The sequence below is a fragment of the Heterodontus francisci genome, chromosome 32, assembly GCF_036365525.1.
Source record: "Heterodontus francisci isolate sHetFra1 chromosome 32, sHetFra1.hap1, whole genome shotgun sequence".
Classification (NCBI taxonomy): Eukaryota; Metazoa; Chordata; class Chondrichthyes; order Heterodontiformes; family Heterodontidae; genus Heterodontus; species Heterodontus francisci.
Genome location: NC_090402.1, coordinates 18,048,807 through 18,066,259, shown reverse-complemented (window position 1 = coordinate 18,066,259; position 17,453 = coordinate 18,048,807). Strand labels below are relative to the sequence as shown.

At 42.7% G+C, this 17,453-nt stretch overlaps 1 protein-coding gene across 6 annotated transcripts in view; it reads right to left on the bottom strand.

Annotated features, from left to right (window-relative positions):
- The window catches only part of LOC137347681 (disabled homolog 2-interacting protein-like), an 860,897-nt gene that overhangs the window by 675,037 nt on the left and 168,407 nt on the right, over positions 1 to 17,453 (bottom strand). For all 6 annotated transcript variants that reach the window (XR_010968997.1, XM_068012394.1, XM_068012395.1 and 3 more), the window contains exon 3: positions 12,906 to 13,032. Coding sequence is in view for 5 of the 6 variants with exons in the window: in XM_068012394.1 (XP_067868495.1) it covers positions 12,906 to 13,032 (127 nt within the window). In the remaining variant the exon portion in view is untranslated. The remainder of the gene's footprint in view (positions 1 to 12,905; positions 13,033 to 17,453) is intronic.

The following is a 17,453-nucleotide window of genomic DNA, read 5'->3' as shown; positions in this document are numbered from 1 at the left end:
AACACACCACCACAATGTGCAAGACCCTTGCTGGGGCATACTGAAGGGCTCCACGAGATCAATCCAGGCATCTCATTTGCATCTTCAGAAGCCCTATAGCCTGCTTGATAGTCACTCGAATTGTCCCATGGCTGCTGTTGTATATTTCCTCCGCATCAGTGCTTGGGTTCCTCACAGCCGTCAGTATCCATGTCTTCAGTGAATAGCCATCATCACCCAGTATCCATTCCGGAAAGCACAAGTGGGGAGCTGAAAGGTCTGGTATCTGGGACCGCCTTAGTATTAAGGCATTGTGGCTGCTTCCTGGGAACCTTACACAGATCTGAAGGAACCATTTGCTGTGGTTGCAGACCAGCTGTACACTGAGCGAGTGGAAGCCCTTCCTGTCGATGAAGGCTGCTACCTGGTCCATGGAAGGCTGGATTGCCACATATGTGCAGTCGATGACACCCTGCACCTGGGGAAATCCAGCGATGGCCCCCAAACCCTATGGCCCTCTCAGCTTGAGTCTTTAGATCGATACAAAAAGATATGTATAGGCTGGCCCTCTTGAAGATGGCACAGGTAATTAACTTGATGCAGCGATGAGCTGCAGACTGAGAGATCCCACGCAACTCCAGAAGACCGCGGAAATGACCCTGAGGTGTAGAAATTCAGCATCAAGGTGACCTTCAACGTCATACGCACTGGTCGGCCACCACTTCCTATAGGTCTCAACTCGTCCTCCATCGTGGCACACAGCTCTGTGACAGTCTCCCTGGAGAGGATCAGTTTTCAGTGACACTGATGCTCCGACATTTGCAGGAAGCTGATTCTCTGATGGTAGACCCTCTCTAGCAGGTAACCTCTTCTGCATACAAGAGGCTGGTTACGCGCCCTCCTCCTGTGTTCCCCCTCCAAGGCTGAAGCTCTTGTTGGCCTTCAGGTTGCTGCTGACCTGCTGCCTGTAGCTGCAGTTCTCTCCCTTTCTGATGCTCCTCCTCACTGGAGGTTTCAAAGCCTGTGTGTATGAGGCCTACGGCAGATAGCTGCACTCAGTTTCCAGGCCTCTTACTCCCCCCACTCTATTCACACTACTGCCACTTCCGAGATGGCAGTCAAGCAGTATGCCCCACTCTGCTGGAACATTTGTCCCTGCTCTTGACTGTCAATACCCATGCTGTTCCACCCTCCCTGCATTCCCAGTAGCTGCCATCTGCAGTCAGCGCTGATCTCCTGCTCATCCACTGTCTCTATATTTGGGTGAGGCTCGGAAGCCCCATAGTCTCCGTGCACTCTTTGTAAAATTCAAAATCGCTGTTTAACAGACAACTAACTGCAATTTTAACAGGTTTAATTACCTTCCCGTCACATTTGAGCGCCATGCCGGCAACCCTTCAGAATTTCCAGTTGCGATGTAAAAATGTCGTGCTTCCCTTCTGACACCTTTCATCGCACTATTCTAACTCCTCCCACCAAAGGGCGGCACAGTGGCGCAGTGGTTAGCACCGCAGCCTCACAGTTCCAGCGACCCGGGTTCAATTCTGGGTGCTGCCTGTGTGGAGTTTGCAAGTTCTCCCTGTGTCTGCGTGGGTTTTCTCCGAGTGCTCCGGTTTCCTCCCACATGCCAAAGACTTGCAGGTTGATAGGTAAATTGGCCATTATAAATTGCCCCTAGTTATAGGTAGGTCGTAGGGAAATATAGGGACAGGTGGGGATGTGGTAGGAATATGGAATTAGTGTAGGATTAGTATAAATGGGTGGTTGATGGTCGGCACAGACTCGGTGGGCCGAAGGGCCTGTTTCAGTGCTGTATAACTAAACTAAACTTTCGGCCCTTTGCCGGTAAAATTCAGCCCATGAAAAATCTGAACACTGAGCTCAGCAAGCAAAAAGGGAGTAATTTTTCTTCCCAGTTATTCCAAATACCTGCAGTATGCTCTGTTTTACATCAAGAATATTTAGTTTAAAACAAGTTTCCTTCCAAATAATGCATTACCTTCAAAATGTACATTTATCTTGTTATTCAGTGTCCCCAATTCATGAAATATATAGAGCAAAGAATCTGACAATCACCAAAATGCATTAGCATTAACAGACAAAACCATCCAGATGGTTGATCTGTATGGAAACAAATGCAACATGAATGATTTAATAAAGATGCAAAGAAATGTCTCCTGTCATCCATCACCTAAAACAAAATAACTGGATTAACTTGTACATAGATTTGTTAATGTGAAAAAAGGTAGGTAATTATAAAGCAAACTGACAAGTTGTAGTTTTAGTTAAGCTAACACTGAGTAAAATGTGGGTAAAATGTGAAACATAAGTGCATTCCACAATGTAGTCTGAAAGAAAGACAAATGAAAATACATCATAGAACTTCATTATAGAAGGATAACACTGGAGATAAAAAGCAAGCTATTTCAGATGCTGAAAATTTGCAATAAAAACAGAAAACACTGTAGACACTCAGCAGGTCATGGCAGCATCTGTTGAGAAAACATCTGTTGAACATTCAGGTATGAACCTTTCCTCAGAACTGTTTATATCTAGGTGGCAAACAGCCAAAATGGAATTAAATCATTTTAATTTTTTAATGTGTCAAAGTCAGTGTACATTAACAACCATGATACATGTAAACATATTTCACTTATGTGTGCACAACTGTTATACTTTTCTATTTCTTATATTTTCCACTGATCCTTACACAGCTGCCAAAGATAAGCAGAAAGAGAGAGTCAGGATTGAAAGAGGGTGAAGCAAGGCGTTACACATGTAATGACAGAAAACGTAAAGTAACAGAATGAACATGTAATCATGCAAAGAACATCACTAACAACCACCAATAAATGATTATCCAAAACTGTATTTGCGTTTAATGCAGCAGGAATTGTCCTTTGCTGACTTTTTCCCTTTTTGTCGAATGGGCACATAATTTCTTTCATTGGTACCCTGCTTATTCAAGTTTTCCTGCAGTATATGTCAAAGAAATGACAGAGGAGACTCCTGCCCTTGTGTAGGAGGCCCTCAATGTGCCGGGGTTCCAGGTCTCAGGCAGCCAGAGTACCATGGCCAAGGTCATATCAAGCTACGGAGCTGCGAGATCAGCTGCCTGCCTCCACCTCAGCTGAAAGCGCAGGGGAGCACCACGTAGGAGCACACACAAGAGATTTAACAAGAGCACCAAGCTGCAATCAGGGTTCATGGGTTACTTTTTTGAATCCATGGAGCTTTGCTAATATTTGTTCCACCATTAAATATCTGATGTTGCAAATCAAGTTCTCCTTGCATTTCTTGGGAGCCGCTTGGACTTCACCAGCAGCCTGCCTCCGTCGACTGGCATGATGGGTGGGACCACACCACAGGAGGTCGAGGCACTCCCCATGCCGCAGCAATCTATCTAACTGGAACGGGTAAAAGGTAAGGTCAATACAAGAGGTGGCAGCTTAGTGCTGAAGCTTTAATGTATTGCACACATGTCAGTAAAGGATCATGTGAACCATGCCTATATTAGCACTCCCAAGCATTCTTGGGCTTGGGGCTCCACAGCTTCTTCAGCCTGATCATCTTCCTCCCCCTCATCGTTGGAGGAAGCATCATGCTCAAGGATATCCTCATTGTTCAATTCCTCTCATCCTTTGTAGCGACAGGTTGTGCAGGGCACAGCACACCATAATGATACGCAAAACCCTTGCCACGGCATGCTAAAGGGCTCCACCAAATCTGTCTAGGCATCTGAGTCACATCTTCAGAAGCCCTATGGCTTGCTCGATGGTCACTCGAGTTGTGTTGTGGCATGTGTTTTACCCCTCCTCTGCAACAGCGCTTACATTCCTCACAGTTGTCAGTAGCCATGTCTTAAATGGGTAGCAAAAACAAGAAATGCTGGATTCACTCAGCAGGTCTGGCAGCATCTGTGGAAAGAGAAGCAGAGTTAACGTTTCGGGTCAGTGACCCTTCTTCGGATGGGTAGCCCTGGTCACCCAGTATCCATCCTTGAAGGTGCACGGGGGGAGTCTAAAAAGGTCTGGCACCTGGGACTGCCTTAGTATGTAGGCTTCATGGCTGCTTCCCGGGAACCGTGTACATACCTGGAGGAAGCGCTTGCCGTGATCACAGATCAGTTGTACATTGAGTGAATGGAAGCCTTTCCTGTTGATGAAGGCTGCAGACTGGTCAGTGGGAGCCTTGATGGCCATATGCATGCAGTCAATGACCTGCATCTGGGGGAATCCAGCAATGGCCCGGAACCCTATTGCCCCTTTCAGCCTGACTGTCTGCATCAGTACAGAAGCACATGTATTGGCCAGCCTTCTTGAAGATGACATCGGTGACCACCTTGATGCAGCAATGAACCACATACAGAGATCCCACACAAAAAACTGCAGTGGATCCCTGGAATGATCATGAAGCATAGAAATTCAGCGCCACTGGCATTGGGTGGTCACCACTTCCCATGGGGCTCAGCTTGTCCTCCAGCATGTCACACAGCCCTGTGACCGCTCCCCTGGAGAGGTGGCGTCTTCGGCATCATTGTTGCTCTGACATCCATAGGCAGCTGAGCCACGGTCTGTAGACACACTCTGCTGGGTAACTTCTTGTCCACACAAAAGGCTGGTTGCGGCCCACTCTATAACCTTCTCTTTTGTCCACCCCTGTGCGTGGCGCTCCTTTTGCGCTTCTGGTTGCTGCTGCCCAGCTACCCTTGTCTGCAGCTCTCTCCCTCTCTGATGCTCCTCCTCATTGGAGGAACCGCAACCCAAGCGAATGAGGCCATCTAGACTCACTCAGCATCCAGGGCCTCCTTCCACCCAGAGGAGTGCCAGGGTCGATACAACACTCTGGCAGTAGGCCCCCGCAACTCTGGTACCTTTTCTCCTTTGTCCCACTTGTCTATACCAATGCCCGTGCTGTTCCACCCTCGCTGCCAAGCATCGCCAATACTCACCAGAACTGACCTCCCACTTGCCAAGTATCAGGAGGTGGTGAGCGAGACTGTGAAGCCTCATAGTTTATGTGCAGGTCTGGAAAAATCCAAAAACCCTTGTAAAATTTAAGTTAATTGCCTTTTAAAGAAGCTCAATTACCTGCCCGTTGCCTGCAGGCGCAATGTCCTCCCACCATGCCGGCTGTGCCCTTCTAGATCCATTGTGAAGACGTCGGGCTTCTGTCCTGATGTTTGCCAACGCAATATTTCGAACAAACCCGCCTCCAATGGGCCAGGAAAATTCAGCCTATGTTTCTCCTGTCTCTGCCTCTACAGTACTCACATTTACTTTCACTAATCTCTTCCTTTTTACATACCTATAGAGACTTTTTCTAATCTGTTTTTATGTCCTTAGTTTACTCTCCTATTCTCTTCCTTTATCAATTTCTTGGTCCTCCTTTGCTGAAAAATAAAATTGGCCCAACCCTCAGGCTTACCATTCTTTTTGGCAAAAGTATAAGCCTTTAAGGTAATACCATCTTTAACATCTCTCATTAGCCATGTTTGGACCCATTTTCCATGGGGTTCTTACTGCTGGAGGTAATATATATTCATTGTGTATTTATGAATTAACTTTAAATGTTTGCCATTGCTTATTTACTATCCTATCTTTTAATCTGGTGTCCCAATCTACCTTAGCAAACTCACCCCATATACCTACGTAGTTGCTTTGTTCAAATCTGGGATCCTGCTTTCAGACTTAACTAAATCACTCTCAAACTCCATATACAATTCTATTATGCTATTATCACTCTTCCCTAGAGACTCTTTTGCTACAAGGTTATTCATTAACTCTGTCGCATTGCACAATACTAACTCTAAAATAGCCTATTCCCTAGTTGGTTCCTTGGCATACTGATCTAGAAATCAATCTTGAATGCATTCTGGTGAACTTGTCCTTCACATTATTACTGCAAATTTGGTTAGCCCAGTCTATCTGAAAATTAAAGTCCCACATGATCACTGTATTACCCTTGTTACATGCACATCTAATTTCCTGATTTATATGCTGCCTGTCACTACAACCACTGTTAGGGAGCCTGTAATCTACTCCTACCATTGCTTTCTGCCCCTTGTTATTTCTTAGCTCCATACAAACTAGTTCCACATCTTAATTTTCCAAGCCAAGATCCTTTCTCAATATTGTTTTTATCCCATCCTTTATTATCAGGGCTACCCTTCCTCCTTTTCCACTTTGCCTAACTCTTCTAAAAGTCAAGTATCCTAAAATAGTTAAGTTCCCAACCTTGGTCACTCTGCAACCACATCTCCATAATGGTTATTCAATCAAACCTATTTACGTCCGCTAGCATGGGATCAAGGAAGGAAGTTGTATGGTCAGCAGTCTAGTGGGATTAGGGTCAAGGGGAGATGGTTAGATTCTCTCTTATTGGAGATGGTCATTGCCTGGCGCTTGTGTGGCGCGAATGTTACTTGCCACTTCTCAGCCCAAGCCTGGATATTGTCCAGGTCTTGCTGCATTTCTACACGGACTGCTTCAGTATCTGAGGAGTCACGAATGGTGCTGAACATTGTGCAATCATCAGCGAACATCTCAACCTCTGACCTTATGATTGAAGGAAGGTCATTGATGAAGCAGCTGAAGATGGTTGGGCCTAGGACACTACCCTGAGGAACTCCTGCAGTGATGTCCTGCAGCGAAGATGATTGACCTCCAACAACCACAACCATCTTCCTTTGTGCTAGGTATGACTCCAACCAGCGGAGGGTTTTCCCCCTGATTCTCATTGACCTCAGTTTTGCTAGGGCTCCTTGATGCCATACTCGGTCAAATGCTGCCTTGATGTCAAGGGCAGTCACTCTCACCTCACTTCTTGAGTTCAGCTCTTTTGTCCATGTTTGAACCAAGGCTGTAATGAGGTCAGGAGTTGAGTGGCCCTGGCGGAACCCAAACTGAGCAGTTTATTGCTAAGCAAGTGTCGCTTGATGGCACTATTGATGACACCTTCCATCACTTTACTGATGGTTGAGAGTAGGCTGATGGGGCGGTAATTGGCCGGGTTGGACCTGTCCTGCTTTTTGTGTACAGGACATATCTGGGCAATTTTCTACATTGCAGGGTCGATGCCAGTGTTGTAGCTGTACTGGAACAGCTTGGCTAGGGGCGCGGCAAGTTCTGGAGCACAGGTCTTCAGTACTATTGCCGGAATATTGTCAGGGCCCATAGTATCCAGTGCCTTCAGTCATTTCTTGATATCACGCAGAGTGAATTGAATTGGCTCAAGTCTGGCATCTGTGATGTTGGGGACTTCAGGAGGAGGCCGAGATAGATCATCAACTCGGCACTTCTGGCTGAAGATTGTTGCAAATGCTTCAGCCTTATCTTTTGCACTGATGTGCTGGGCTCCCCTATCATTGAGGATGGGGATATTTGTGGAGCCACCTCCTCCAGTTAGTTGTTTAATCGTCCACCACCATTCACAGCTGGATGCGGCAGGACCGCAGAGCTTAGATCTGATCCGTTGGTTATGGGATGGCTTAGCTCTGTCTATCGCATACTGCTTACGCAGTTTGGCATGCAAGTAGTCCTGGGTTGTAGCTTCACCAGGTTGACACCTCATTTTGAGGTATGCCTGGTGCTGCTCCTGGCATGCCCTCCTGCACTCTTCATTGAACCAGGGTTGGTCTCCTGGCTTGATGGTAATGGTAGAGTGGGGGATATGCCACTTTCATTTTATTCCAAGTGGCATGGGGAAGGTGTAAGGTCAAGGATAGAGGAAAGTTCCTACTCTGTGATAGGGAAAGTTGTTCATAAGTTCAGGAGAGGCCCAAGCATGAGTTTTTGATAGCTACTTATCCTTTATAACTTTACTTAAGAAGTAAATCAAACTTGAGCTCAGAAAATTTTCATGAGCACACTCCTTTTAATCTTTTCATAGCCAATGAATAACTACAGGGCTTTATAAATAGAAGCATTGAGTACAAAAGCAGGGAGGTCATGCTGAATCTTTATAAAGCTATTAGGCCACAACTAGAGTACGGCATCCAGTTCTGGTCACCACACTTTAGGAAGCATGTGAGAGTCCTTCAGAGAGTGCAGAGGAGATTTACCAAAATGGTTCCAGGGATGGTGAATTTTAGCTACAAGGTTAGGGTGGAGAAGTTGGGGTTGTTTTCCCTGGAGCAAAGGAGATTGAGGGAAGATTTAATAGAGGTGTACAAGATTCTGACAGGTTTGGATAGGGTAGACAAAGAAAAGCTATTCCCATTAGCTGATGGCACAAGGACTAGGGGACACTGATTTAAGCTTCTGGCAAGAGATGCAGGAGGAAGGTGAGGAAAACCTTTTTTTACACAGTGAGTGGTAATGACCTGGAATTCGCTGCCTTTGAGGGTGATGGAAGTGGAGATGAAGAATGATTTCCAAAGGAAATTGGATGGGCACTTGAGGGAAAGAAATTTACAGTATTGGGCCAGAGATTGGGAGTGTTTGGATTGCTCTGCAGAAAGCTGGCATGGGCTCAATGGGCCGAATGGCCTCCTTCTATGCTGTTATGATTCGATTGCTGCAGTTATACGTGACAAAGAAAACAACACGGCTATTAACCATTCAAACCAGCTGAGAATCCATACTGTATAAAATTCTGATGTGATAAAACTCCACTTTTCTTCATTTAATAAACAGAAATTAAATTCCCTAGCTGTCAATGTGGAGTTTAAACTCATGTCTCTGGATCATGAGTCCAGGCCTCTGCATTACTAGTCCAGTAACATAACCACTATGCTACCATATCCTCAGTGCATGTTACTTAATGGTTTATTGTTTTTGAGAATACGTCAATATGAGTGACTCCTTACCCTGCTTGATGACATCGCTGTTGCTGGACGCCTTGAGATCCCCTTGAATTGGCACCAGATTCAAATTAATATCCAGAAAGGGGAAATCCAAGAGACAGAGATCACTAGATCTTTGTGGGAAGCTTTCTTCCAGGTCAGCGGCAAGCATCATCACCTCACCGCTGACCACTAAATTAGAGCCATTGCTTTTTAAAAAAACACTTATTTTTAGCTAACACACTAGAGTGAAGTTTCAGCTTGGTAGTATTCTCACCTCTAGGTCAAAAGGTTGTGGGCTCAATGCTCAAGACAAGTATTGAGTGCAGAGACCTGGCTGATACTCCAGTCCAGTGCTGAGGGAATGCTGTTTGGCCCAAGGTGCTCAGGTAGATTTTTTAAATCCCTTGGTATTGGTTCAAAGAAGAGAATTTGCCTGAAGTCCTAGCCAACATTCGGTTCTCATCAAATACCACCAAAAAACAAGTTAATTAGATGTAGAGCTCAGTTGTTCTAGCAAGTTAATGGTGCAAAATGCACCATGATTGCTTGAATAATAAGACACTACATTCCAATGGGCTGATTCCTTGATCAGGTCCTCCCAGCAAAGAGCAGTACGTGCACGAAACCCTGATCAGGAAATCATGGACCTGCAGCTCCTGATAGTTCATCGATTCATTTAAATGGATGGAAAGTCAAGAGGATAGAAATTGAACTTGCATAGCACTGGCCTACCGGCACGAGCTGGGCGCAGGGATTGTTCTTTGCACCAGAACAGGTAGGCCCAAGGTCCAAGCAAAATTTAGCCTCAGGTGTCACTTAAATTAGACCGGCGAGCTGCCAACATCTGTCACACATCCCCAGGCAGGTTACTAGTTTTTGTTGTTCCCAGGGATACCTAAAATATGGGCCCTACAAATTTAGTAGTGGGACCAGCACCTGCACACATGGGTACAGACCACACCATTGCTAACTGAAAATGCTTTGAGCCTGTTCTGTGCTCGGAAAACTGGCATAACGCATACAAATATCCACCTCAAGGTTTCATGGCTAAGAATTCCTGACCAGCACTCACTGCAAGTGCCAGCTCTCAAAAATAATTTACTGAACCAAGTTGAGAAGCTTGAATAGGGTAATAATGCACTAAACGCATGCTTAAAAAAATTTCAATCATCTTGAACAAGTTAATTCAATGCATTCATTCCAGCCCAGGCTACAAGCAGGTTATGAAAGGCTGATGAATTAACAAATATTTATAATTTAACACAATTAAGACACAAATATTTTTTTTTAATGAAGTAGTCAGCACCGGATGCAATAATTTTAGATTATTAGCTCAATGACATGAAACAAAAAACTTCCATCTCTACTTATACAGTTCCTACACTAATTTTAGATCATTTCATGCAAGTACACAGGAAGAGAGAAGATTAAGTGAGAATCCAGTAGACAGGAATGGTTGGGTGGGGGGGTGGGGAGGGTTCAGAATTAACAGGTTTGACAGGATAACCAGTGAAAAATTGTCTCCACTGATTGGCGGGCAGATTGGTAAAAAAGGGCACTGATTGAAGATCACTAGGAGAAGCAAGGAGTATGTTAGGAGAAATAATTTCAAAGATATTAGAAGACAAATTTTTTACCGAAGTGCTATTTCATAATTTTAGCTTAAATTGCATGTGTATTAGGAAAAGGAGGAATAAAACAGATCCAGGAAAAAGGCAGGGAAATGAGTTTGGAAACAGTTGCTCTAGCTTAAATGCTAGCACCAGCAAAAACAGGCTCAATAGCTTCCTCCTGTGCTGTAATTTCTATGATTCTTTACTATATTCTCAATTTTTTGGAATAAAATAAATGTGAACCACCGTAACCAATTCCTCTAACAGAAGAAAAAGATGCTCATGATTTGACACTAAGGGGCAGGGTCAAACTTGACTATGATATGTTCCTTGGTAAAATAATCAGAGTTTAAGTTCGCATGTGAGGAGTAGTCACTTGAACATTGTATTGAAGGCTGCTGGCACCCGGCACACTCAGGTGGGAATGCAGGAAAATGGTGGGGAGGGAGGAATAGGTGGAGAACCAGATCCCAGGTCTCTGCCAATGTAATTTTTTAGCTGAATGCTGGATGGTGTGTAAGGGCAGCCTTGAATGCCTTTTCTTGTACTCAGCATTTCCAAAAGTGCAAGTGTGAGGAATTCACCATGCGAAGACTAGTAATTGCAAGTCTTCATCCTAGCAGTCATGGCACAATGTATTTGAGCATCAAAGCACACAAACAACTCTTAAAAATGGAATTAGACAAACCATTAATATGTTCATTTGATATATCTTTGTCTATTTTAATGCAGTGTTATTTTAAATTGGATAACACCACTAAAATAATGGACAATAAAATGTCAAACAGGCCTCTTAAACATAGTAGCTGTTACTAGCAACAATCATTTATGAGGTAAAAAAATAAGAATGAAGCATATTAATTTTGCCACATGGACATTAAATTTCAAATTGTTGCTGGGAAGAAGAGAAGGCCTGTTACAAGGAGTTGCCAGGCCCTTTTGGCTGGAAAGACATTTTTGCATGTTAACAGACACTGCTTGGAACATAGGAACTATCCCCTGCTCCAATACAATACACAAAGCCAGAAGTGGTTATACCAGTCGGTCATGTGACTACCCTGCTGGCCAATTTGGGGAGTTTTAAATTGCACAGTGTTAGAACTGGCAGAAAGCAGAATGCTCCTGGACTGAAGAAGACCTCCTGTCTGCCTGTCTGTTCCCATCTCTTTCTCAAGGAACTGAAACCCACTGAAGATACATGAACTCCGAGAGAGGAAAGTCTCCTACTGTGAACAAGGTTTAAGAAGAATATTGGGCCCCAACAAAAAGCAAGACCCACCTACAATCAAGAACTATACAGTGAGCTCGAAGAACCATAACAAAAAAAACTCTTCAGATATTACCTCATACTTTTCCACTTTACTTCTTCTGCTCTTTTCTGTCTCTATTTGCATGAGTGTTTCGTATATGCATGCTAACGTGGGTGCGTCATGTATCCATAGGCATCAACCGAATTAGAGTTTAAGGTTAAGTTTTAATAAAATTTCACCTTTCTTCTTTAAACCTAAGAAAGCCCGTTTGTGCTTGTTTCTTTACCTTATAATTGGAAAGTGGTGAACAAGGATTCACCAAGGGGAAGCTAAAAACACAGTTTAAAAATAAAACCCTGTTACAGCAAGACCAGGTGAAGGCTGAAAGGGAACCCTAGACCTATTTCTCAGCTGCTCGTAACACTTGCAAAAGATGAAAATGTTTGATCCAAAAACCTGAATACCACCAAATAGTCATGAAAAGTCAAGTATATAAAGTGCAGTACATAAGCTAGAAACAAAATGATGTTCAAGGTCATAAGCACTGTGCTGTACGAATATAGTTAAGCTATAGCGGTCCAACATTATCTTTTTTAAATTGAAAAAGACTTTTTGTTGTACACACTATATGAAAAGGTCAAAGAAAGCACTTAAGTTACACCATCCCTTCACCAAACATCTATTTGTCAGTTTCTTCAAGGCTAAATGAGTAGAAACTAAAATCCACTTGGCTGTCATTTCAAAATGAGCAGAACGTGATGGCATCAATTTTCATTATTAACTGCATTTAGAAAGACCTGTTCACGATTTCAGCAAACACTTCATCACAATAAAGAATCAAGATCATTTTACTGCACCAAAAGTTGCTTTGACAGCAATTTACAACAGACAACCATTTGTTTCTGTTTTGCTCTGTTGCATACGATGGTGGTCCGATATTATTTAATTTCGAACCTTGACATGTAAAGCTTGCCTGGGTTAAAATAGCGACATTCTTAAGCATTTCCATGGTTCCACCCCACACCCCCTAATACAAGTCTACTATTCCAATTTATTTTGACCTCTTAGAATACAGTCAACTTTTAACAAATTGCTACTATTTTTTAAAATCAAACAATTCCAGTGAAAGAGAAATTGGAATTTGATATCTTTTCCACAAAGACAATCAGTACAGGTTACCTAAAAGGTCCATTATTAAATTTAAATTGGAAGAACAGCTACTATTGTGAACAGGTAAATTCAGTACGATACAAATTAAAAATGGCTACAACTCACCATGCTCCACTGAGATATCTGGTTGGTATTCAGGAAACTGGCTTTCAGAAGGAACACTAACAGTTCGACGTAGTAGCCTTGCCCTACATGACTCTGCTCGCCGCTCCTGCAGCAGCAATGGATGTATCTGAAAAAAAATTGTATGATTCTTCAAACCCACAGGAGAATAACTGTCCATAAACATCTTGATTGGAATATCATCTTCATCAGTCAACTGTGTCAATACATTTTTACAACACTATGGGGATCCACAGGGCCTTTTTCTGACTTAGTGCAGTCAAGGCTATCAAACATCTAATGCATTTTAATTACAGAAAGGTCATTGAATTTGATGCATCAGCTAAAGGGAAGCTCAAAACCAATGTGTCATATCAGACATGAGCATGTTCAGACAACAGCTGTCTTTAATTATTCCTTTATCTGCAGGCGAAATATAAAAGTTTAACTCTAAAATTATTACGGCATAGGTGGTTTCTGATACAGGTTTAACTCTACGTTCAGTTATGTCAATATATGCTGGCTCCTTTAAAATGAGAGGGAAACATGGAAGTTTTCATTTTTTCCCCAGCTCCAGTTTAGTTTTAAATTCATTCCTGGGATATGAGCATTGCTGGCTAGGTCAGCATTTATTGCCCATCCCTAACTGCCCTTGAGCACGTGGTGGTGAGCTGCCTTCTTGAACCGCTGCAGTCGATGTGGTGTAGGTACATCCACAGTACTGTTAGGGAGAGAGTTTCAGGATTTTCACCCAGTGACAGAGAAGGAACGGCGATAGGTCAAAATCAAGATGCCGTACAACTTGGAGGGGAACTTGCAGATGGCGGTGTCCCCACGTGTCAGCTGCCCTTGTCCTTCTAGGTGTAAGAGGTCACGGGTTTGGAAGGTGCTGTGGAAGGACGCATGTTGAGTTGCTGTAGTGCATCTTGTATATGGTGCACACTTCTGCCACTGTGCATCGGTGGTGGAGGGAGCAAATGCTTAAGCTGGTGGATGAGGTGCCGATCAAGTGGGCTGCTCTGTCTTGGATGGTATTGAGCTTCGAGTGTTCCGTTGAATGTCAGGGGGAGATGGTTAGATTCTCTCTTGTTGGAGATGGTTATTGCCTGGCATTTGCGTGGCGCGAATGTTACTTACCACTTATCAGCCCAAGCCTAGATATTGTCCAGATCTTGCTGCAGTTCTACACGGACTGCTTCAGTATCTGAGAAGTCGCTAATGGTGCTGAACATTGTGCAATCATCAGCGAACATCCCCACTTCTGACCTTATGATTGAAGGAAGGTCATTGATGAAGCAACTGAAGATGGTTGGTCCTAGGACACTACCCTGAGGAACTCCTGCAGTGATGTCCTGCAGCGAAGATGATTGACCTCCAACAACCACAACCATCTTACTTTGTGGTAGGCTTGATTCCAACCAGCAGAGTTTTCCTCCAATTTCCATTGACTCCAGTTTGGTTAGGGCTCCTTGATGCCATACTCAGTCAAATGCTGCCTTGATGCCAAGGGCAGTCACTCTCACCTCAGCTCTTTTGTCCATGTTTGAACTAAGGCTGTAATGAGGTCAGGAGCTGAGTGGCCCTGGCAGAACCCAAACTGAGCGTCACTGAGCGGGTTATTGCGAAGCAAGTGCGGCTTGATTCATTTTATTCATACGCAGAGACCTGTCCTTTGTAGGCAAAAGGAACATGTCCAGGTGTTGCGCCTTTTTTGAATTAAACAAAAACGTGGGACAGTAGTTCCCTGGTGCATTCTCCATGGCAATGCCTTGACCAGAGTTGACTTGCCAACCAATCAGCACCCTTTTCTCATGCAGTACAAATTGTCGTTCTCTTTGAAATTTGGCTTTCTTGCATATGTCCTGATGAGTGCAAGATGAAAAGCTTCGACAGCAAGTCTCTTTTTTTTAATTAATTCTCAAATATCTATTTATAATAGTGAAATAAAGCATAAAAATGGGCAACCACTGCAAGTACAACATAGATAAACATACAAATAAGCAATCTGTTAATTAGCCTCCATCAACATAGAATTTAGAGCAAGTAGCTTTGATTTCTGAACAGCAAATTCAGTCTCTCCTGCTCAAATTTTCATTTACCCTGAAACAGTGCCTGTTTGAGATCTCTCATGCTATAAGCAACTACTTTTTAAAGTCTAATTTCAAATCAAACGATTAACCCCATATGTACCAAAAACACTTCATTTAATGGTCTTCAGTTCTAATGAAAGATGCACATCCTATACATTAAAAACCAAAGATGATGATTGACTAGTTGTGTATTTTCAGAATTCTCTGCTATTACTTCAGTTCACTGTTTCAATGCACAGATTCTCATCCCAACTTAGCAATACTGCAATCCAATTAACAGTAAACAGATGTATAGTACTAAATACAAAGCAACATTCTCAAAGCATGGATGCTTTGCATTTCTGCGTTAGTCATTCAAACATCTTTACATGGCACACACAGGTCTTTCAAATCAAAGCAACAATGCAGCTAATGAAATGAAATAAGTGAATCAACTTGGTCTTTTAAGGAAATAATACCAGTGATTTAATCTTAACCACAGAGCTTGAAATCAAAATAGTCAGAAACTGCACCATCTTATAAGGTATTAATGACTAATAACTCCCCACACACACAAATTATAAAAGATTCTGTTAGAATATTTTGATCATATTGTACCATGGCTCCACTTTTAATCATTTAATACGTCATTCAATACATCACTGGGCAGTTGGAGAGTTATGTACAGCGTATGTGACTCCCAAAGACTGTATTAAAGGTGTACAGTAATTAAATTGGTAACTGCAGCAATGTATTTAGGTTCACAGAATCATAGAATCATAGCAAGTTTACGACACAGAAAGAGCCCACTTGGCCCATCGTGTGTCAGCTGGAAAACGTTCCATCCATTCTAATCCCACCTTCCAGCATTTAGTCAGCAGCCCTGCAGATTACGGTACATGAGGTGCATATCCAGATTTCTTTTGAATGAGTTGAGGGTTTCTGCCTCAACTACCCTTTCAGACAGTATGTTCTATTTACAGTGACCATCTTTGAAGTGCAACTAATGTTATACATTTCTTTTCTATTGCTAACTTTTATATGTTTACACCAATTCTGGATCCAACTTTTATTAATGTATTATCTGGCATGCTGTTTTGTTTAAATATATAAATTTTATTTATATAATTCATAGTTGTTTAAATACCTTTTGTCTACAGAATAGAAATCTGTGCTGGGAAATCCTACTGACAGAAGAGAACTATGCTCCCAAGCCCTTACTGGAAGCAGCAGCCCTCTTTGAAGACAGCACATCACTGTCCTGATGGAAACTATTACGTAAGATCAAAAGTGCCAAGAATGCTTGTGCTGACAGCATCTAGCTGCATTAAACCTTTTCCATTTCACTTACTGACTGAGCCACCGTTCAAAAAATGAAGAAAACCATTAGAAGCATTTTCTTTTATCTTTGGCCATTGAGTTGGATTTTAACATGTTTCACAGTGAAAAATCCATTAAAGGACCAGCAAACTTTATTTTTAATACATGAATACTCATTACAGTAACTCTTCCATTATCAGCACTCACTGACATACTCTAACACGTCCTCCATAGGTGTATATATCTCCATCATTTATAAAGATGTTGTATAAAATATTCTCTCTGCAACATCATTTTTACATGGCTGTCAAAAGCAGAGATAGGACACATATTACTTTTGCAATGGTGCTTAACAGCCTCAAACTAAAGTTAAGACAACGCACAAACTTAGTTCCCAGTATTTAGATTTAAAAAGTGGGGCAATTTTTTTTTCTGGGAGAATCTAGCAGAGGGCGATCCTTTACCTTGTTGCTCTAGCTTTAATTTGAGAATTTTCTGCAATTCCAGTTATCTCTCTTCCTATTCTGATGAAGTGACTTATGTGGGCGTTTAGCTCTTAGGGTACGTGCTACTCTCATCCAAGTAACCATTCTTCATGTGTGAGCCAAAACAGAACTTCGATAGGCTGCACATCACAGCTTAACTTAAATCATATGTGCATCCAATATGCACAAATTAAGAGAGAGAGAGATGTGCATTTATAATAATGCCTTTTAGGAACTCCAAAGCTACTTGAATACTTTTGAAATGTAGTCACTATTATTTTGCAGACAAATATGGCAGCCAATTGTACGCAACTAGATTCCACAAATAGCAAGATAAATACCATTGAGTCATTACAACACAGTAGGCCATTCGGCACATCGAGCCCATGCTGGCTCTCTGTTGAGCAATCCAATCAGTCCCATTCTCCCACTCTATCTCTGCAGCCCTGCAAGTTTATTTCCCTCAAATGACTGATCAATTTTCTTTTGAAATTATTCATCATCTCTGCTTCCACCACCCTTGTAAGCAGAAAGTTCCAGGTCATTAACACTCACTGCATGAAAAGATTCTGCCTCACTTGCATCACTGGCCAAAACCTTCAATCTGTGTCCCCTATTCTTTATACCATCAGCTAATGGGAACAGCTAACCTGTCATAATCTTGTACACCTCTATCA